This window comes from Oxyura jamaicensis, chromosome 13 (assembly GCF_011077185.1).
Source record: "Oxyura jamaicensis isolate SHBP4307 breed ruddy duck chromosome 13, BPBGC_Ojam_1.0, whole genome shotgun sequence".
NCBI lineage: Eukaryota > Metazoa > Chordata > Aves > Anseriformes > Anatidae > Oxyura > Oxyura jamaicensis.
In genome coordinates, this window is record NC_048905.1 from 7287919 (window position 1) to 7310103 (window position 22185).

The 22185-nt window shown below is 50.0% G+C and overlaps 1 protein-coding gene and 1 long non-coding RNA gene across 4 annotated transcripts in view; both read left to right on the top strand.

Annotated features, from left to right (window-relative positions):
- Nucleotides 1-216: 216 nt before the first annotated feature.
- On the top strand, nt 217-14434 carry HDAC3 (histone deacetylase 3). The gene is made up of 15 exons (XM_035338859.1): nt 217-341; nt 430-512; nt 5364-5506; nt 7081-7162; nt 7844-7900; nt 7995-8050; nt 10325-10458; nt 10716-10796; nt 10888-10961; nt 11198-11262; nt 11628-11717; nt 11834-11892; nt 12317-12396; nt 12783-12940; nt 13223-14434. The coding sequence occupies exons 1-15, from the start codon at nt 287-289 to the stop codon at nt 13290-13292; spliced, it is 1287 nt and encodes a 428-aa protein (XP_035194750.1). The 5' UTR covers nt 217-286; the 3' UTR covers nt 13293-14434.
- Nucleotides 14435-17083: 2649 nt separating this feature from the next.
- LOC118173903 overlaps nt 17084-22185 on the top strand; it is a 33896-nt gene continuing 28794 nt past the window's right edge. Inside the window, exons 1-4 of one of the 3 annotated variants that reach the window (XR_004754435.1) lie at nt 17084-17177; nt 18652-18756; nt 19355-19755; nt 20066-20240. This is a non-coding gene — a long non-coding RNA (uncharacterized LOC118173903). Of the gene's footprint in view, nt 17178-18643; nt 18757-19354; nt 19756-20065; nt 20241-22185 lie in introns of those variants that run through there. The other 2 variants (XR_004754434.1, XR_004754436.1) reach the window with 2 other exon arrangements.

A 22185-nucleotide genomic window follows, 5' to 3' on the forward strand; every position in this document is an offset into this window, starting at 1 on the left:
CTGGGGGCAGCTGGGAGGTAACTGGGGGCAGCTGGGAGGTAACTGGGAGCAACTGGTGGTAACTGGGGACAGCTGAGAGGTAACTGGGGGCAGCTGAGAGGTAACTGGGGGCAGCTGAGAGGTAACTGGGGGCAGCTGAGAGCAGCTGGTCTGTAACTGGTCTGTAACTGGTCTGTAACTGGCACCAGGCCGCCCCCCCGCGCGTCCCCGCCCCTCCGGCGAGCGGTGACGCAGGGCGGGCGCGGGGCGATGACGTAGCGGTGCGCGCGGCGGCGGCCCGTCGGCCATGGCGAAGACCGTGGCCTACTTCTACGACCCCGACGTCGGCAACTTCCACTACGGTGAGGGCCGGGGGGCGGTGGGACCCCCCCGAGGCCCTCCCCCGAGACCCCCCCCCCTGAGCTCCCCCCCCTGTCGCTGTGCTTGCAGGAGCCGGGCACCCCATGAAGCCGCACCGCCTGGCGCTCACCCACAGCCTGGTGCTGCACTACGGCCTCTACAAGAAGATGATCGTGAGCGGGGCGTGGGGGGGGGGTGAGGGGGGGAGGCCGAGGGGGGGCCTGGTTAATGCCCGTAAATACCTACGGGGTCGGGAGGGAGGGGCCGGGCTCTTCTCGGTGACACCCAGCGGTAGGGCAGGGGGCAACGGGTGCAAGCTGGAACGTAGGAGGCTCCACCTAAATATGAAACGTTTTCACAGTGAGGGTGGCAGAACACGGACCAGGTCTGTGGGGGGCTGTGGGATCTCTGTCTCTGGACACATCCAAAACCCGCCTGGACGCCTTCCTGTGTGACCTGATCGAGGTGTTCCTGCTCTGGCAGGGGGATTGCACTAGGTGATCTTTCAGGGTCCCTCCCGGTCCCTGATGTTCTGTGATTCAGTGTCACCACGGGTTGTCAGCCTCCTGTGCAGCCTCTGCGCGCAGTGCCCTGCCTGGGGCTGGAGCGGCGATCCTGGACCTGAAGTGCCTGTGGCTGTGGCTGTTTCCAGGCAGGACTTGGTGGTCAGCACTGTGTGTGGCCATAGAGTGGTAAAGCTGAAGAAAGCTCCTCAAGAGGCTAACTAGTTCATTGTGGTGCCCAAATGGGTTTCATTAATCCCGTCTTATACCTGATAAACGATCTTCACAGTCCTTACTGACCACCCAGTTCCCACAGTCTAGTCCAGTGCATTCCTGCTGTCACTGTTAGAAAGATGTCCTTCTCCTGAACTCTGACCTGATAAAACGTGGTACGTGTTTAGTGATAACCTGAAAGAGAATTTAAATCTTCATGTGTTTGAAGAACAGGATCAGTAGAATATCAGCACAGGTATGTGGTACCCCTGCTGTGAAATACTTTATTTCACTTAGTGCAAGGGGGCCTGAACTGAGCCCCTTCCCTTCCGAAGCCCTGCTCCCTTTGCTGCCCACTCTTCCAGCACTGGGCATGCAGTGTAACGCCTCGCAGCACCAAGGCAGGCCTGGTGAGAGGCACGTGCCTGCCCGTTGCTTTTGAGACGGCTGCTCCATGCTTTGGCCTGCAGGATATGCCATGTGCAGCGGCTGCGTGCTTTGGTGCAGCTTGTTTAGTCCTCGGGCAGCTTATTTTTGGTTCCAGTACCAAAGGATGGCTTCTGGACTGCTTTGGGACAGGATTCCTGCAGCAGCTGGCATAATTTCAGGTCCCAGCTCAAGGTGTCTGAGTGCTGCCTGTTGTCCCCAGAGCCTGTAATCTGCCTGGTGTGCCCTGGGGCAGGGCCGTGCCCCAGCACTGCGCTGCAGCTCCAGGCCCCTGTGTCTGTTTGTGTGGTGTCCTCTCAGGGGAGTTACCTCATTAAAAAGAGCAAAGAGCAGTTTTTGTCACTGGCATCATCACGCATGGTTAGTACACAGGGTGTAAAACCAGGGGTGTTGCTCCTTCCCCTCTGTTCCTGCACCCTGGCGGTGTTCTTCGCCCTCGCGCAGTCGGGCTCTGATCCCTGGGACGCTCCAGCTTCCCCCGCTGCTCGTGTCTGAGCTGGGTGACCAGGGGGTTACGCTGATGCAGGCGCTCTCAAAATGATTGTAGGCGATTGCAAGCTGATAAAAACAAAAATAAGCAGGACTTAACCATGAAGTTGTGAAGAAGAAAGCCTGGTCAAGCTCTGGGATGGGTTATCAGGTTTGCAGCCTGCTTTAGGGACGGCTCATGAGCTTCTGTAAAAGCACCGGGCCGCGCGTTTCTTTGCATCAGCTCCATGCAAACAGCAGTCTCCAGCTAGGCCAGGCAGCTCCCCAGGTTCCCTCATCCCCAGCATCAGAAGCTAAGCAAAAGTAGCCAGCTCCTGCTGTGCTTTCAAGGCCCTGACTAAATATTTAGTTGTGATTGCAGAGAAGGGCTGTCCTTAAGGGATGCTGGCCAAGCTCCTGAGAATCGGGCGATGTTGGATGGAAGCTGTGTTCTTGTGAGCACAAGAGAGCAGTGGAGATTCTGGCACATCATACGCCGGCGTGTTTGCAGTGTCTTCTGCAGGATTTGAGGCAGGGCACGGTGCAAAATCCTTGCAGGTGTGATAACAATGCAGTTTTCCCACCTTTTTTTTTTTTTTTCGGGGCAAAGTGTGAGCAGCCGAACCAGTACCAGCACCTGGCATTTGGAGCGGGCTCAAATTCAAGCTCCTCCACTCTGTGCTGAGAGACCTGTGGAGCGAGTGGCAGGAAACAGAAAATGAGCTGTCCCAAAATTAACAAATACCAGTTTTTAAAAGGACCAGCGCAACATGATGCGATACGTGAAATTAATTTGGTATGCTTAAACATTTTTTTTTTTAAAGCTCCCTGTAATTGCAGTAGCTTGATATCTGGTAACATCACGTTTTGGATTTTTCGGCTGTCCTCATAGGAGCTTTTGCAGGTAACCTGTGGCTGCTGAATGTTTTGCCCTCTGTAGGGTGCAGCCTGGTGTGAGATGATTTTGTGGTGTCTGCTGGCTGAAGGAAGAGCATTGGGAAGCCAGTCCCTGCTTAATGCGCTGGCAGGATGCAGCACCTTCTGTATTTAGCTTTCCCTGTCTTGGTTTCTGATCCTTCATTTCCCCTCTCTTACCTGCTCTCTCTCTTCCCTGGCCCTTGTCACCCAACTTGCCCTTCCCTTTGATTTTCTTGTCCCCATCTCCTGCCCTGGCCAGGGCTTGTCTTCTTTCTCTTTCCAACCTCGCATACTTCTGTTTGTTCCCCCTTCAGTTTTTTTTCTTTTCTTCCCAGATGCGTCTCTGCCTTTTAATCAATCTATTCTCTCCTGTCATGCCTGGGTACCACCACTTGAGACCACTGAAACAACAGAAAATAGCCCTGTTCCTGCTGTGCTCCCGGGGGAGATCTGGCTGGAGTGCGCTCGGAGCACACGAGATCTTGGCAGAGTTTAGCTTTCAAATGTTTACTGCAAATGTATGAACTTCTACGAGTAGCTTCGCTAAAGTTTGTTTGTTTGTTTGCCTTCTGCTGTTTCTGCAGGAAAACACATTCTGATGTGACACTGCTGTGTCAGGTCCCTGTCTGCATGAGGCAGTAGGCAGGGCTGTGCACTTCACTGCGTTTTTAGCCTTGAAATGGTTTTTTTTTGGTTATATTTTCCACAAAATGTCATCACGAAGCTGAAAACCGCAGAGGAAACTTCATCCTGAGCAGTCAGCAACTGGCAGAGTGACAAGCAAATAAAAGCAGGGGATTATTGGCCGACTGTGCCTATAAAAGGCCCTGTCGACTTCGTGTTATGGTTGCATCATTATCTGCCTTCCCGGCCTCCTCCAAGCAAGAGGCCGCTATTTTGTCGAGGTAGCTGAAGTGGGGTTTGCCTCTTCCCAGCTTATTTGTGGCCGTGGTGAGCAAATCCTCAGGGCTCAGTGCTGCTGAAGGAGAGAGTGTGTCTGTCCAGCTGTTTATCTTCCCTGCTCCTCTGCTGTGTGTTCCCATTGCCGTTCTTGTGCCACATCTGGGTCCTGGCGAGAGCCGCTGCGACCTGGTCACTCGGCAGAAGCAGGGGAGCCTGGTGCTGAGCTGGCGGAGCGGGGTGCTGAGCGCCAGGGCCTGCTCCAGAAACTGGATGGGATCGTGTGGGCGAAGGGCACGGAGGGGAAGGAGTCAGCTTTCTCCTTCTGCCAGCAGCTGAGTCAGGCTTGAAGCTTTCCGTCTTGTTTTTATTTCCACCTCCCCCCCCGCCCCCCCTTTCTGCTTTGACTTCCAAGTCCCTGCTTTTCGTTGTCCGAGAGAGCCTCTTGATACCCCGTGAGGGTTGCTTCTTTTCCGTGGTGATTCTTTAGTGCTGCTTTTGGTCCTGCTGGAGCTGGTCTCTCAGGGGGTGTCTGGCCTCCACCTTCAGCAGCTGTGGTGGGGGCTCCTGCCTGTGTCATCCTGTCCCAGCCTCTGAGAAACACCAAACCCTGCATGTTTGCGTGGAAAAGCACCGTGCTGCACAGGTCGGTAGAGTTGTGCCCTACAGGAGATGTTACGTGGCTTAGGCTCTACTTTCCCTCTGCAAATCAACAGGTCTCTGCGGGGTCCTGCATAGCACAGGAAACAGGCATGCTGTGGGAGTTGCCCTGACACATTTTCCCTCTGGAGACAAGCTCGTTTCATGTTTTTTTTTTCATCTTCCCACTGTTTCATTAAGTGCACAACTTAATGAAGACAAGTTGTGAAACACCGAAGATCTCTCACTGATTTCAGCATAGCTTTAGTTTCCTCTTACGGGGTACGTGGTGTTGATTTTTAACTTCCTGGATATTGAGGTATGTGTGGTAAGTGCCAAACTGGCAAGCGCGTGTTGTCACGAGAACTTTAATTTGAATCCACCCAGCTCCATGGTTGTTTCTTGCTGACTTTCTTTCCAAGGGAAACAAAGCTTATGCGTATGTTCCATCTACCCACAAACCTGCTCCAAACAACTTCTGAACTTAGCAGCCGGCTGCAGGCTGATCCAGTGAAGGGACAGAAACCCCCTTACATCAAGGTGGTTTGGGTTCCCTGACAGCTGGGGACTGATCAGGGACTACTGCTCCCCGGTGAAGAAAAACCTCAAGTTTAGAGCCAGCTGTTCCCTTTTGCTAGCTGACAAGCCATGGGCTGGGGGTGTGTTGGTGGAAAGAAGGGATCGGAGAGTACATGGGAAAAGCTGCAGTTGTTATGAGAGTCAGGAGATGTGCTTATGGCCAGAAGATAGACAGCAGTAGGAAAACGCTGTGTGGAGCGGCTTGCTGCATTTAAATAAACCTGACTGTCAGGAAGCCAGTGTACTGGCACGCTTCTAGACAGACCTTGTGCAGGTCATTTGTCAGCCTGGGACTTCTTGCAGCCAAACCAAGCACAACTTTGAGTGGGAAATAAGCGTTGTCTTTCTGTCTTGAAGGTTTTCAAGCCGTACCAGGCATCCCAGCATGACATGTGCCGATTCCACTCCGAGGACTACATAGACTTCCTGCAGAGAGTGAGTCCCAACAACATGCAGGGGTTCACCAAGAGCCTCAACGCTTTCAACGTGGGCGATGACTGGTGAGTGCTCTGTGCCTCCTGTGAAACGGGATTGGAAAGGCTGAAGTGATCCTGCGGTGCTTGTGTCTGCAGAGCTCCTGTAGCATGTGCTGGTTTTTATTTTCTTTAAACAGAACGAGGTGTGTGCCCCTCCTGAGTGTATCAGATTATCAGAACCTCCTTAATTCATTTCCCTTCTCTTTAGATCTTGCTGTCCATCTTTTTAGATCTATATTTACACTAAGCTTGTTGAGTTAGAGACTGTATCTCTACTTGTTCTTGCAGAACCTCCAGTTCTCCTTGAGCATGCTATTTTTTTAAATAATTGCCTGCCTTTTCATCTACCTTTATATGTGCATGTTAAATTCAAGGCAGCTCTGAGAGCCTGATTTTCAGGTAGGACAGAGGAGAGTGTCATGCTTCTGTACCAAACCACATGAGGTCTTGTTGAGAATATTCAGTTCCAGCCTTTCATGTTCATGAGAGATGAAACTTGAAAGAAAAGTGTGGATGGGCTCTCCGGGTGACTGAGGAGGCAGACAGTATATATACTATGTCTGGCTGAGGAAAAGAATGTCTGTCCAAGAATAGGATTGTTCTTTGTATCCTTTGGAAGGCAAAGCTGTAAGTACAAGCACGAGAGGAGTTATGTTACATAGAGAACAGTGTTGTCACAAAAAGGTATCGGTATAGCCTGGTTTTTAATACTTAGGCTGGAATTGGAAGACTGTTCTGTAATGTCACTGCTCTGATGATCAGAAACCATCTTCTCAGAATAGAGGAGGAAAAAAACAACACCACAGTTCTTAAGCCATCGCTTGTCCATGACAGGTTTTAAACTAAATGGTTTAAAACCAATGGTTTTAGTTTAGTTTTAGTTTATAATTTAAAGAGGGGAGATTTAGATTAGAGGTTAGGAGGAAACTTTTTACTCAGAGGGCGGTGAGGCACTGGAACAGGTTGCCCAGAGAGGCTGTGGATGCCCCATCCCTGGAGGTGCTCAAGGCCAGGTTAGATGAGGCCCTGGGCAACCTGATCTGGGGGGTGGCATCCCTATGGCAGGGTGTTGGCACTGGGTGATTTTTGAGGTCCTTTCCAACCCAGGCCATTCTATGAATGATGTTTGTAACATGCTGCCTGTGAGTCAGTGATGCAGGGTCTCCACGTGCTGTGTTCCTGTACTCTCCCAGAGATCCTGGTACCGGGGCTGGCCCTGCCTGCTCGGGTGGGTCGTGCCTCAGCTCTGCCCTAAGAGCTCTGCCCTCCTTCCTCCTGTGTCGTGTCCTAGCTCCAGGCACATGCACCCTGGCTTGTGTTGTGGGTATGGGAAGCCTTTTCTGCACTGACTTGGTAATTGTTATCAGATTCACTAAGTTTGCCACTGTGTTTGCAGTCAGATTGCTACCTGCTGGTACTCCGTCTTATAAGCAGGGTCAGAATGATCCCAAATTAACCTTGTCAGAGAGAGTGAGTTTTGCTATTGGTCAAGTAGTGTCCCTGGACAATTTTTTTCCTGGCTTTGCTCTGGAAGAACTGGGAGGAATTAAGTGTTCTTTGTTCAAATCATATTTTTTGTATTTATTTTTTTTTTTCAGCCCAGTGTTTCCAGGTCTCTTTGAATTCTGCTCTCGCTATACTGGAGCCTCCCTGCAGGGAGCAACACAGCTGAACAACAAGGTAACTAAGCTGGTGGGCTTGCCTTTGAAACACAGCTGTAAGTTAACTGGTTATCAGCTTACGGATAACCCCATGGATGTGTTTTGTATAACAACATAGCAAGCACTGCTATGTCGTAGCATAAATTCTTAGCACTGCAGGACTGTGAAGTTTGAGACCATTCCTGTATTGTCAGAAGCAGCCATTTAGTGGATGTTGAATCCAGAGGGAGCCACAGGTGGTTAATCCTGCAGGAGTACAGTCACGAAGTACTCTCAGCGCTGTAGAACAAACAAACCCGGGGTCTTCAGTGAACCCAGCTGCTGGGAGACCTCAGCGTGCTGCTCGGCCTCTGCTGTGGGAATGCACTAAGTGAGACCACCCAGAAGGTGTGAAGGAGAGGGTTGCTGGGGAGGATATCAAACAAAACTTCAGAAGTGTGAGGACTTCAGGAGAAGTCTTTTATGCTCAGTAGACCTTTCCCAGAAGCAAAGTGCAGGAACAAGCTACGTGTGCCAGGTAACAAACACTGGGCTAATGAGCAAGACGAAGTTTGGAAAAGCCTCCATAGGTAGAGGAAGGGGTAAAAAGGTGTATGTGGGACACAGTGCTGTGCTGGTTGTCCCTATTGACCGGGGAGGTGGATGCGAGGTGGTTGTTACCATGCTGTCATCTCAAGCTAACTTATTTTTCCTTCCTTAGATCTGCGATATTGCGATAAACTGGGCAGGGGGCCTGCATCACGCCAAAAAGTTTGAGGTAATGAGGAGAATCTGCAGCCTGCTCTGTCTGTTTGAGCCTGCGTTCCGGGCTGATCCTGTTCTAATGTGAATTGGTTTTCTTTGTATTGCAGGCTTCTGGGTTTTGTTACGTCAATGACATAGTTATTGGCATCCTGGAGCTGCTCAAGTAAGGACATGGGGCATGTGCAGTACCGCTGGGGATGGTGCTTTCCTGCTCTTCCCTGCTGAATCTCCCTCCTTGTGTGGCTGGTGGCCGTGTCTTTCTAAAGTCCGAGGAGGCCAACAGCTTGATCTCTTGGCCTGATCTCTTCTTTAGGCACAGGAAGGGGTCTTGTGAATTGGAATATCTGACTCCAGTTTTGTTGTATGCTGCTCAAGTGATATGGGAAAGGTTAAACTTTGTTACTCTTTAACCATCTGTGAAATATCCATTCCAGGGTCTCCTGAATCAGGGTTTTTGCCACAGTGAACCTTTTGTAGGTAAATGCAAAGTGTGGCTCACTGGAGACAGAGTAAAATGGTCTGCATCTGTCCTGATTTGCTTGACTGGCTTAAGAACCAGGACTTGGGCAACACATGGTTGATCAGAGGACACTTGCTTTGTGTAGAAAACATTTTTAAATTATTTTTAGAAATCAAAACTTTGAGAGGAAAGGTTACCAAAATACTTTCAATTTCTTGGCTTTGTGATTTATTTTTTTTTTTGTACTCTCAAATGCCCTGCTTAATGCTGAATGAGACAAGATGCTATGGAATTTAAAAAGAAAAAGTTGTGGGGTTGACTGGAGAATAGGTATGTGACCGGTGGCAAGCTTATTTGTTTGCAAAGTCAGATTTATGGAGTGTACTGGCATTTCTTGTACCTCCTTCCTCTCTGCCAGTCTTCCCTATTTTTTCTGGAACCTAGGGTCTTTACTGTATATCTGCAGACCTATTTTCTAGTCTCACGTGAGTCCTCTATTAGAGGCATCAGATACAGCCCAGTTACCCCTCACGGGAGGTTATATTATATCTATTCTCATTTCCTGTTCTGGTGAACCATTTCTGCAGGAGGTGGCTGCGTGCTTGAGTTTGCTGCTGGGACCCTGTGGTCCCTCTGCTCTTAGGAGGTCCCTTCCTCCATTACCGGGGGTGAAGGCTGGGTGTTGGCAGCCTCTTTTTCTCTTTCCTATCATTTGTCTCTAGGGCAAAATCTGGACAACTTATATGGTTTATGTCTCTGGGAGGCTGTCATGAGGTACTGATTCGCTAGTCAGCGTGGCTCAGTGCCATCAGCCAGCATGATTAGGTCACTGCAGATACACTGAATGCCACGCTTCCAGTGGACAGATGGCATGAGCCACATGCTCCTCCTCTCTGTTTCAGTGCTCTCTTGGATCTCTCCCTGTAGGGTTTTGGCGTGGATGTCTAATTCCCTGCTCTTTGGGGACTGACCAGAAGCAGCGTTTCCTAAGGAAGTGTTGCAGAAGTTCTGTGCAGCTGAGCAGGCAGCTCTAGAGTTGGTGGGCAGGGCATGGCTTTAGGGCCCCGTCTCCAGTGCTGACACCTGCACGTCACCTTTGACCATTACACCAATACTGTTACTTGTGGTGATCTCCCTTTCCTCATTCTCTGTGACCCAGCCAGCTTCTCCTCCAGTAAATGTCGTGCCTGCAACACCTGTTTGGATGGCTGAGCCAAAGGAGCCTGTTTGAGCCCAGTTACCCTTCTTTTCCCTTCTGTCTGAATATCTGTTCTGACTTGCGCCACGCTCAGTGCTTCCCTCACCCCTGTAGTTGTTGATCGACCTCTCGCCATCCTCACAGTGTTGCCCCAGGGCTGATCCCTACCCTTTGAGAATGACAACACTCTGCCTGGACATTCACAGCCAGTAGGATCTGCACCACAAGCTCCTGCTCCTTGTTTGGAGCAAGGCAGCCTCTGCATCCCAGCCCTGTGGTGTTGGTGTTGGCCAGCTAGGCCACGGTGCTGCCAGGCCCAGCGAGGCGCTAAGCACTCCTTGGCGAGCTTACCATTCAGTTCCAGATATGGTTAAATATTTTTTGAGCTCTTAAAGATTAACTCGCTGGCAGGCTGATTGCAGGGAGGGGGCACACACAAAAAAACCACAACAGCTTTCTAACCCCGTGTGGTTTAAATAGATTTTATGTGGTTTCCAAGATATTTGTGGCTCTATCTGAAAACCGTCTGTTCTGCTATCTTTTTTTGAAGCACATCAGAAGAAAATGTTTTAGTGGGTGTGTGTTTAAGTGGACGCTGTACAAATGTAACATGTAAAGCTGTTTGATATGCCTGGGGTGGGACAGATGACTTCTAGCAAGTGGGCTTGCAGGTAAACTTCAGCAGTGATTTTGGAGCTCCAGGCGATACTGAGCCATGTGGGCAGGAGCATGGTTGGGTGCGGAGCAGACAATAATGCTGTTTTTCCTCCTGTTCGTAGATACCACCCGCGTGTTCTGTATATTGATATTGATATCCATCACGGAGATGGTGTGCAGGAGGCTTTCTACTTGACGGACCGTGTCATGACAGTGTCGTTCCATAAATACGGGAACTACTTCTTCCCTGGCACAGGTATGCAGCTTCCTCTATAATGTGAACCTGGCCTTGTTTCAGGGTCCTTCAGGGGTGCTGCTGGAGTCTGGAGGTATAAAATCACAAAATGGCAACTGCAGGGAAAAAAGGAGGAAGAAAAGGCATGGAGGAGGGATGGGGGGGAGAAAGGGGGATCCTAGCTAGGGTATCATACATCTCAGTGCAGACCAGATCTGGTGTTCCAGCACCTCTGGAGTCTTAGAGCTGTTGTGACTCTCCTGTCTTTCCTTGGCCAGGGGACATGTATGAAGTTGGTGCAGAGAGCGGCCGTTATTACTGTCTCAACGTGCCGCTACGAGATGGCATCGATGACCAAAGTACGTAGGTGTCCCCCGCCTTTTCCCCTTGCCCAGATGTGTGCTGGTCCTTCTCTCCAGAGCCATGACAAACCTGTCTTTCTCTCCAAAGGTTATAAACACCTCTTCCAGCCAGTCATTAACCAGGTGGTAGATTATTATCAGCCCACCTGCATAGTGCTGCAGGTAAGAAACTGAGCCTCCGTGCACATGTACATCCCTGTCCAGAGGCTGTAGGTTGGCAGGGTGTTTCCTTATTGGGTTACCCTCTGTTCCCAGGGGTCGGGGGGTCGGGGTCAGTGTGTCCTAGCCGAGCTGCTGTCTGTACCTCTGGTGAATGCAGGTGGCAGAGGGGTAGGATGGAGATGTAGAAAGCGGTGCCTGTGTAGCCAAAATTCAGCTGTTCTTTTTCTCGTCCCCAGTGTGGTGCTGATTCTTTGGGTTGCGATCGTTTGGGTTGTTTTAACCTCAGCATAAGAGGGCATGGGTAAGTACAGCGGGGCTGGGACGCAGCAGTTAGTTGAAAGACTGTCCTTTAGTCTGAAGGGCTGCAGAGCATCCTCTGCTGTGAGACCTTCACTTTGGCCTTCAGCCACACCAATGGTTTTGGGGGTTTGTTGGTTTGTGTGGGTTCTTTTTTTTAAACCCTTGTGTGATGGGAGGGGCTCTCAGAATGGGGCTCTGTGCAAGAGCAGCAGTTCACAGTAGCACCTGGCTCAGTCTCCCAGGGTAGGAGCCCTGAGTCCTGGGTGTGTCACACGAGCCACGGTGGCGTCTGAGCACACGGTGACATTTCTGATGTGAGCACGTGCTGCAGTTAGCAGCTCAGGCATGTTTGTTTGGGATTTCTAGGGAATGTGTGGAGTATGTGAAGAGCTTCAACATCCCCTTACTGGTACTGGGAGGAGGCGGTTACACAGTCCGCAACGTGGCACGGTGCTGGTGAGTCTTTTCCATCCTAGCTGATGGTCACAGGTTAAGCAGTTGCTGTGGTCTTTGTCCCTGCATGCACTGTGTAGCTTTCTGTGGGCTGAGCCCATGTTATTCCATGTTTTTAGGACTTACGAAACGTCGTTGCTTGTAGATGAAGCAATTAGTGAAGAGCTCCCATACAGTGGTAAGTTGGATTTCCCGTATTTTTTCCATTAGTTGAGCTCAAGTATGTTGTGTCAGATGAAAAAATAGCACTTCTATTCTGCATTGACCACAGATAAGACCAGGGCAAAAGCGACAGCACTTCCTGATCTCAGAGACAGCCCTGGTTCCCTTCTACCTCCTGCTCGCAGGCTTTGCTGGGCAGGCACACCCTGACCGTGTGATGTGTTATTTAATGTGGTTCACTTCCTGTTGGGTGATCTGAGTGTTACTCTTGCTGACTCTGCAAGGAATGGTATGGAGCAACAGCTGCAGAGCTGTACGTCACTGTGGTGGTTAGGGTCTGGTCACCTCTGGCATGGTGGGAGAGCGAGCTCGGCTGCCCTGCAGCTGGTGGCTGGCTCCCTTGCCTCTGTGCTTTAACCATTGTGCTCATGCCATTGCAGAGTACTTCGAATACTTCGCTCCAGACTTCACCCTTCACCCTGACGTCAGTACGAGGATTGAAAATCAGAACTCCAGGCAGGTGAGTGCTTGCTGCAGTGTCCAGCTGTGTAACCCCAAAAACCCTGTGGTTGATGCTCTTGTGAAACCAGCTAGGGATTATTGTGGGAGCAGAAAGTTGACAAAGAGCAAGCATAGCCTTTCCTCTTGGATGTCAGAAGGTCCCAAAGGGCTGATAGTATTTGAGAACATGGCTGGATTGTCTTACTGTTGTCTAAGTGCAGGAGTCTCAGTGATTGAATTAACTCTCTTACCTCCTCTGCTCTGATAAATAGTTTTTTTTTTTTTTAATGCATTTCTCATGGCCACCATGTAGATGGTGCAGGCAGGTTGTACTGCTGACAGCTGTAGCTCCGTGCAAAGTACCAGATCAGACAGTGGTGATCCTTCTCTGTTTTTTCTGAGTAGTACTTGGATCAGATCAGGCAGACGATATTTGAGAATCTGAAAATGTTGAACCATGCTCCCAGCGTGCAGATCCACGATGTCCCTTCTGACTTGCTCAGCTACGATCGCACAGATGAGCCTGATCCAGAGGAAAGAGGCTCTGAGGAAAACTACAGCAGGTATCAGCTCTGTTGTTCTGGAGAAATGGGCTTCCCTTTCAGTCCTTGCTGGGATGGGTAGAGTATGTACTGGAGACCATTTCCTGGAACAGATACAAGCTCACTTCTGAGTCTGCTTTTTATCCAGGGATCCTCTCTGTAAATGTGTGGTCTCCTCACAAAACAATTCTTGAGGTGTTTGGGTGCAAGGCATCTTTTGCCCTGCAGTGAGACCTGTGGGCATTCTTCTTTGCCCCCAGGGTGCCAAGGTTCTTCACTGATGATGACTGTCTCTTCCCCTAGGCCTGAAGCTGCCAACGAGTTTTATGACGGTGACCACGATAATGACAAAGAGAGTGATGTCGAGATCTGAGGGCTCTGGTGTGGGACTCTGGACTCTGGGGGGTCCCACGTTGATGCTTGGTGCAGCTAACTGGGCTGCACGGGTGCCAGCGAGCCCTCCCTTTGTATTTGGTTGCAAGCGGTGGCAGCAGAAACAGCACCACTGCAGACTTCTGCTATCTGCAAGGCAGAGAGCAGTGAAATGTGTTCCTTAATTTCCACCACATGTCACGGTTCCAACTGTCGCCGCTCGGGGAAATGGAAACTCAAGTAGCGCTCAGATCTGTGCCGTGTGCCGGCTGGCAGCCATGCAGCTGCCTTCCGAGCCCGACCTGCACTGGCTCAGTCCGCTCCTGTAACTCCGTGTGGGCTTCTGCCAGAAGGTGGGAGCTGGAGCGCTTGTGCCTCAACCTCTGCCTCTCGTCAGCAACACACCTGCCGCATCCCGGTCTCCCCAGCCCTCTGCTCAGGTACCCAGTCAGTTGTCCTCTGAAGCCTGCTCTGAGGCTTGCCTCCCGATGCCCTTTCTGACCATCTGATGCTCCACAGCTCAAAGAAAACCATTCAAGAAGACAAGGCCAGTTCTGGGATAGGGGTCAGGAGCATGACTGGAGCAGGGAGCAGCTTGCTGGAGCAAGGTGGAAGAATGTATGCAGAGTGTAGTCTTGTTTGTTTCCCCCCATACTCAGTTTTGCATTCACAAATGAGTACTGCAACACTTTGCCAAGCTGGACCTAACACCCCCATTTTCCTCCTTGTGTGAGAGGCTAAAATCACTGTAGAACAGCAGTTTGGTTGCCAAGGTCAGTACACAGTTTGTCTTGCACCTCCAATGCAGCTTCCAGCTGTTTTCCAAGTTCACATGTGGCCCTTCTGTGTGTTTGCAAGAGATTTGGAGCCAAAGCCACTCCCTCATGTGCCCAGATGTCACTCTGCTCGTGGGTGAGGGAAGCTGCCCACTGCAGGTCCTGTCATCTTGCCTTCACACAGCAGAGGTTTCCCAAATCCCAGACTGCTCCTGCTCCTTCTCCCACGTTGTCACTTGGTCCTGTTGTGATTTGGAGGGTGCTGTTTGGGGAGAGGGGAGGGGTTTAGCCTCTTACTGTGCATACTGTTGTTTGTTTACTGATGTCTTTAAACATTAAATGAAGAGGCAGTATTTTTCTTACCTGACCTGTCGTTTGTCTCTTTAATGCTTGCGCCTTTTGGTTCCCGTGATCCGGTGGCTGAGGACGTGTGCGTGTTGTTCCTGGCAGCGTCGTGTCCTGCGCTGTCTGACCTGTCAAAATGAATGGAGGAGCTCCCCGAGGTGTACACCGGCGTGTGCTCAGCACCACTGTGCAGTGAGGAGATCCCTGGGTTCCTGTAAAAAGACCAGTCCAGAGGGCTCATCACCACTTCTGCTTGTGCCCCTGGTTACAGAGAAAGCAGGTGCCAGCAGAGCTCACGTTTAAAAAAACAAACAAACAAAAGCCTTTAAAAGCAGATTCTTTGTGTTGATTGCTCTGTGAGAGCTGCTCTTTGCCTCATGGTATTCCTAGAGCCCATGTTGGTGGCTGTTCCTCTCTTTCTGGTCCTGCAGCCATGTCCCCATCGCTCCATTATCCCCGTTGTGCTGGTGGGAGGTGGAAGACTCGTGAATGTTCATGTCTGGGTGGGGCCAGGTGGTGGCACAGCGATGCTGCGACCTGCAGAAGGCTCGTCCCATAGCCACAGGCATGCAGTAGGTAAGCAGCCCCACGCACACCATCTGGAGGCCCAGAGGCCAGGCCAGGCCCTCAGAGGCTGGTGCTGCTGGAGACCAGGACTCACCAGAGCCTGCAAGCAGCCTGGCTGCCCTCCTGCCACTCCAGAGGTTCCAGCTGCAGCAGCCAGCTTCGTGCTGCAGCTTGAGCTGATCTCAAAGGCCAGCTCCAGTGAATGGCGCACCGTGGCCCAGCACGGGACCTCCAGCTCAGGTGAGGTCTGCTCATGAAGCCTGCTTTAGCCTCGACAGCTTGGCGTGGCTGCATCTCCGCTCCTCTCAAACACTTTGATTTTTGCTCTGTCTGACTGTGGCTGATTACTGTAAATGCAATGTAATCAATTGCCATTGTTTGCAAGCACGCACTAACTGGCTGCAAGCTTGCGCGTTGTCCCCTCTTCATTAGATGTCTGTTTGCTGCTGTGCACTCAGGTTTCAGGTGAGTCTTTCCTGATCCTGTCATGGCCCAGCCTCTCCGTTGCAGCACCTGGGCTCCTTTTTTCCATCCCAAATCCAGTTCCTGAGTCTGCCTCATAAAGAAACAACAGGCAGTGCAAAAAGCTGAGTTCTGTGTGCATTTGTAACATTTGCATCTCCCTGAGTGTGGAAGAAATGCCCATGTGATGTTAGAAATAATAATCAAAAATAATTATTAAAATCAATTATAATTAATAGAATTAAACTAATTTTCTTCAGAACACTTAGTTAAGCTGGTCTATTTTTATTCCTTACCTTGCCTTCAGGATCCTGTCCAGTACCAAAATACACGAGCACTGTCACACTCATGCTGTTCGCTATCATTTTGTTTCAGGTTTCCATCAATGGAAGCCCCAAGTCCGGCCTCGGAAGCTTCTCCAGAGCTCGCCTGTGGTGCTGAGAGAGCAGGCAGAGCCCCAGCCTGGCTCGGTGGGACGGTGACAACAGGTTGGTGGCTGGTTCCTGCTCCTCACCCTGCCCAGCCATCCCATGGTGTTCAGCTCTGGGAGCTGCTGAGCTCGCTCAGAAGTGACTGAGTGTCCGGGTGGTGCTGACAGAAATCTTCATGTCCTCTGAGGAGGGAAAGGCAAGGCACTGACTGGTCTCTGCCTTTAGTCTGCAGTTCAGTGAGAAAACTGGGGGGCTTCAGGCTCTGATCAGGTAATTTAAGAGCTGTTTTCCCCTTGATTAAAAGAGCTTTGTGCTCATAAAATCTCCTTTTACAGTTCCTGGAAATGCTGGATTGGACAATGGTTAATAATTATAGAACAAGTTTTCCTAGTGGTGCACAGAAACTAATGATGCCTTCTTGTTTCTTGTTCATCTCACTCGGCAGCCTTTGATGTGATCCACACCCCGCACTGTGGGTAGGATTTTCCTGTTTCTGCTCTCCGCTGCCCAGAGTGGGCTGGAAGGCAGATTTCCCCCGTTTGTGTTTTTGGAATCAAGAAAACAACAAACTCACCTCTTCCAGCCAAAACCCAGCTCTGTGAAATCACATCCATTGTAGGGGAAGGTAAGTTTTAAAAACACAGGGTTGATGCACTGAGCAATGCTCCCTCCCTCGGGGCTCAGGACTGTGCCCTGCTCACGTGGTGCAGCTGGGCCAGGAGGGCTCTGGTGCCCCTGGAGCCTGTCCACTCCCCATGTCAGCCTCCTATCCCCTGCTTGGGCTTGGACGGAGCCAAGACCTTTCCTTCCTCATTAGTTTGCTTTTTATTTGCTGTTTAAAAGGTTTATTGTAGCTCTTTGGATTATCGTTTTATGGACTAAAATAGAGGAAGTGTCAAGGATTTCTACCTAGGCATTAGATGTCTTTGTACCTTGCTGTCAGCCTTCAGCCTAATCTCATAATGGTGTATGTTTAATACTAATTTGACTCAATTAACTTTTAAATCTGCAAGCTTTGCCCTTGCCCCTGCTATTTCGGGGCTAATTCTCAACAGGTCACAAACTATGTTCTACTGTGCTTTACCAGTTCAAAACAATACATAACCAAAAACATCTTAGTGCCCGCAGCAGTGACTATGTGCCTGCTTTGGGCAGCTCCACACCGCAGGGAATTAATTAATTGTGACCTGATCCCAGCTCCCCACTGGTGATGCGTGTCTGAGCCCACACGGCTGCACCCCGGCTTGGCACGGCAGGATGAAGGTGGCTGAAGGCTGGGTCCCCTGCAAGCGGTTGTCAGACCAGGTCAGGCAGCACCGAATAGCTACCCGTGAGACACGCTGCGTGCCTCTGGATGCGGAGGTACGTGGCTCCTTCCTCGGTGCAGAGTGCTGGGAGGCGATTGCCAGCCGTGGTGTTTGTGGTCCTGGGGGGAGTCTCACCTGCTGAGGTTTGGGGGATGCTTCTAATTCTGCTTCTAGGTTTTTCCATTAGTGTTTTGAAAATGGTTTCTGTTTGTAGCTCTGAGTACCTTTTTTCTTTTTCTTTTTTTTATTTTTATTTTTAACAGCACCTGAATTGCTCTCTCTTTTCTTGAAACCCCATAAATAGTTTTGGGGCTTACCTGGGAAGTGGATTGTTCTTCTGAGAGTGTTTAGGAGAAAGAGAAAAGCAAACTCACCTCCATAGGCTGAAAGCAGTTTTTGGGTAGAGCCACATCTCTGGTTTCTCTCCCAGTGGATTTTAGCTCTCAAATGAAACTGCAAATACTGGATAAGCTTAATAGTAGCTGTATCTGGCACCACCCATGTGTAATAGCGTCTGTCCTAAATGGTAAATGGTGCCTTGCTTCTGAGCATGGCTCCAAGGGCGGGGAGGGTGTTTCACAGCTGCTGTGCTTTTCTTCAGTGGGTTCTTCAGTAATATATTGCACCACAATTATTTGGTTGGTTGCTTATGGAAGTCTTGCAGGAGGATTTCAGAGATGTGGTGGATCAAGCAGTAATTAAGCCAATCTTTAATTGTAGTAAAGGTTTGGCTGTATTTGTCCTTTTTCTTCACTTGGTCATCCTCCCTAGAGTGGTTTTACAGGAACAGAAGGAACTATGGAGCTCTGCTGGTACCCTAGGTACCATGACACATCTCTAAACAGTTTTTATATGTTCCTGAAAGTATTCTTTGTTCAGTAAAAAATATTTGTCTATTAAGAAATCCCTGATGTTACAGCATTGCCTTATATCGCTAGAGGTGCCAAAACTGAAAAATGAATTCCAATTTTGAGTGAAGGCTTACTAAAAGGCTGGTTTTTGATCTTGCAGATCTGCTGCCCAGATAGGTTGTGGATGCCCCATCCCTGGAGGTGTTCAAGGCCAGGCTGGATGGGGCCTTGGCCTGGTCTAGTGGGTGACATCCCTGCCCATGGCAGGGGGGTTGGAGTTAGGTGATCTTTGAGGTCCCTTCCAACCCGAGTCATTCTATTATTCAGGTGGCCCCAGCCTTTTTCAGTAGAGAGTGAACAGAATCCTCTGCATCCTTCCCATGCTCGTTTGACTTCTCTTTTCTTTTTCCCCTCTCTTCACCATATCTCTACTTGGAGAAGTCCTGGCTAGCTTGCTTGCCAGCTCGTCCATCATGGAGAATCGTTTCTGTTTTCCTTATTCATGTGGCCTTATTCTCTGAAATCTTTAAAGATTCTGATTTAGCACACTTACAAAAGCTTGCCAACAAATACCTCATTGTGGGAATATTAATGCTTTGTTGCTTTGTCTCCTCCTCACAGTTACAAGCTGATTGGCAAATGTGTCTCACAAATGATGCTGTACAGGAACAGCTGCTCCTGGCTTTGCATGCAAGCACCTCGCCAGGAACGTTGAGTGGCTGGTGGGTAAGTCCCTTATTGGTTGTAGTGCAGATGAAACCTGCCCTGTCGATCATGGTTCTAGAGCAAACCCTGTTTCTTCATCCCTGTCCTCACTGGAGCTGTTGGTCATCAAAGCTTTCAGCTTTTTCTCCCCATGGTTTTTCCTCAAGCGGAGCTGTTTGTTGTCTTGGTATTTGTTTTCTGCTCCCACCCTTACCCTGCACATAGGACAGGGCTCCAGGCTGCTTTCACTACCCCCTTTGGGGCATGCCTCCCATGGCTTGGGGCACAGCAATGCCACTTGTATCAGATCCAGAATGTTGCTGTGTCTAGGCTGGGAGTGCTGCCAGGGTTCAGTGTTTTTATTGACAGCAGCTTCCAAAAGAAGCCAATATCTCACAGCGTCCTCCCGCGGGGAAGGGCAAGTCAGTCTGCAGGCAGAGGTGCTGCAGTAGCAGTACGACAGTGGGCAGATGGGGTTTGCTGGCCGGGGCAGAGCACGGCCCTGCAGGGAGTGGTGTGGGGCATCACGGGGCTTGTGGCAATACGGGGGAAAGAAAAGGGGAATGTGTTTACAACAGTGTTTTTTCTTTAATTGTCTTTCCCTTCCTTTCCTTTTTAGATAACTGGATTGATAAACCAGATGAAGCCAGAGTGATGGAACTGGAGAAAAAGGGTTTTGGCTGATGGTGAAGTCGGGTAACAGCTAGGACAGCAGGAATCAACATAAAGCCTGTTGTACCTGATGCTGGACTACAAGTGCTGCCAGTCACTTCTGCATAATTAATTACTGCTGTACACATTATGCTTGACCTCTGACAGAGGAAGAGCATGTGTTTGCATCTTAATTAACAAAAACGTTGCATCTGTCACAGTGAGGGAAAACAACATCTGAGCTGTGGGCATGGGGCTTCCCTGCCTCTTGAGCTCACAGCCAGTCAGGCAGTCACCTGCAATTTGTCTGATGGGAAATTGAAGCTGTGATGGGATGTAATTGAAAAACACAGTTCCTATCACTGCCAGGTGAGCAGCAGTTTCCAGGCTGTGCCAAATCTGACTTCCTCCCAGCAAGAAAGGTGTCGCTGCACCTGTCTCAGTGGGAAACATGGGGTCCGTTCCTACTGGAGCGGAGATCAGCTATGAGTTTTTTTGGCCTCTTGGATTAGACAGAGCCATGAATTGTCGTCTCTGGTTGTGTGACTAGAGTGCTGTGTGATGGCCAGGTGGCTGAAGTTTTAGAGGTTTTGGAGGAGAAAAACAGGATGCCCCCCTCCCTATCCCTACATATTCCTTGTACATCCCTGCTCAGCCCATCTGTTCATTGCCTCTGCAGCTGGACCAGAACTGACTGACTGCACAGCAGGAGCTGCAAATCAAAATGAAGAGGATGAAAAGGGACTTCAAGGAGAAAGTGCTTGATGCACATGGTGAGGAGATCCCAGGTGTGGAGAAACAGCAAATGGCTGCAGAGAAGCAGGAACCGGAAATCCTCCGGTTTGAGTGAGGAGGTACGCTGTGGGCTGTGGCATGGGCTGGTAAACTGGGAGTAGGTTACAGCAAGACTGAGCTCTGGTCCTCTCTGGGGGGAGGTGGCAATGGAAGGAGGAGAAATAATAAGTCCACTGGTCAGTGATACTGATGGAGTGCCCTCAGGATGCCCTGACCCACCTCTGCGTTAGCAGGTGGATTTAGGGGAAAGATGAAGAGGCTGAATGGTGCTGGGCTGCTTCTAGCTGCTTGCTGTTTCCCTTTTCTCTTAACAGTAGCCATAGACCTGAGGCAAAAAGGATCAGACCACAGATGACTACTTTATCATTTCTCCCTTTTCCAGACGTTGTCTTTGGGTAGGCATTCCCTGGATTGAGTCTTGCCCTGCTCTTCTGCTCCATAGGCAGCTCTGGAGTTTTGATGTGTGCTAAAAAGGTTTGAATCACACATTTAACATGAATAATGTTGTCTGTCTTGAATCTTGCATTTTGTCGAGCATTCCCCTCACACTCTTATTCCAGCTCAGCATCACACAGCTCAGTGCTGCAGTGACCTGGCTTCTGTGGGACTGGCCCTCATGTCTTGGCTCTTCCACAGACACCCAGCCTCCTCCAGAAGTTGCTAAGCATATTCTAAGGGTTGAGCTTTTTTTTTCTCTCCCTATTATCAAAGAAAAAGCGTGGGAGGCTTGCTCCTGAGACTGCCATGCTCTCCTTCTTCCTCTGCGTGAGGAGGAAAAAGCAGAAATGCGGTGGGTGTCTGGCAAGGTGCCACGTTTCAGTGTGTCCTCAGCTCCTGCGGCTGCACCGAACGCTGCGCTTTGCCTGGAGACTGGCAGGCTGTGCGGACTTGGGTTTGCTCTCTGCTTTGAATGCAGACACTTCTGCCTCCTAAATCCCTAGTCTGATAAAATACAAAATGCGTGCTGTTCTTTGGAAATGTATCAACTTTACCCGCGAGAGAAACAGGGAGCAAGATAAAGCCCATGGCAGTTGTTTATCTAAAGCTAACAGTCTTGAAATTGAAACTTTATTGAAATCCCTGTCTTGGTGACAACACACTTCAGTAAGTGACTGTTCTGTTGGAGGAGAGGAAGAAAAACATCTGTTACTGAGTTTCCTCACTCTGGCTGTTTACCTTGGAGAAGATGAGAGAACGGATCCGAGCGAAGGCAGCGTTCAGCTTGCTGCAGCTTGGGCTGCTTCAGGCTGGTGGGCTGTGGCAGCCCTGGATGAGGCTGGGGACTGCAGGACAGAGGCTTCATCAGGCTTGTGCTGGCTGATGCCTGGGTCAGGTCAAAAGCTAAGGGAAATCAGGAGGGGAGATGGTGGAAAGGGGTCCAGCAGTCCAGGAAAAGGCCTGGCAGGGTCTTTGGTAGGTCAGACAGCAAGCACCGCATGCTGGCAGTGGTGTGGATGTGCCAGCACAAGAGCACAGGCTCTGGCTGTCCTGCAGATCCCCTGTCCTATTCCAAAGGCAGGTGCTTTGGGGAAAAGCAGGCACTTGGAAAGAAATGCCCCTTGAGTGATTTCTTCTCTAAGACTTTTTTTTTCAGGATATTTTTTCTCATCCATACACAAGAAGTCAGTACAAGTGCTGGGCTATTAATCACTGTTATTTCTGCTTCAGCTCATAACTCAGAGCCTCAGTGCAGTTACTAAGTCTCTACAGGAGCCTTTTTGTTCACACCTGCATAGAACTTCTTCCCTTTTTATACTTGCTGACATTAGGATCAGCAGATAATGCAAACAGAATGTGGATTTTCCCTCTGTGTTAGAGAGCATGTCTCTAGCAGGCTGTTTGACATTCGTAGGCATGGGTTGCTGAGGCATTTAGAGAGAGAGAAGCAGACCTATAAACCACCGCATCTCTGAGACCCGTTTCAACCACTGATTTTGGGGGGCACTACTATGATTCCTGCTGTAGCCTGCCAGCCAGACCTCTTCGGAGGTCACCCTGATGCAG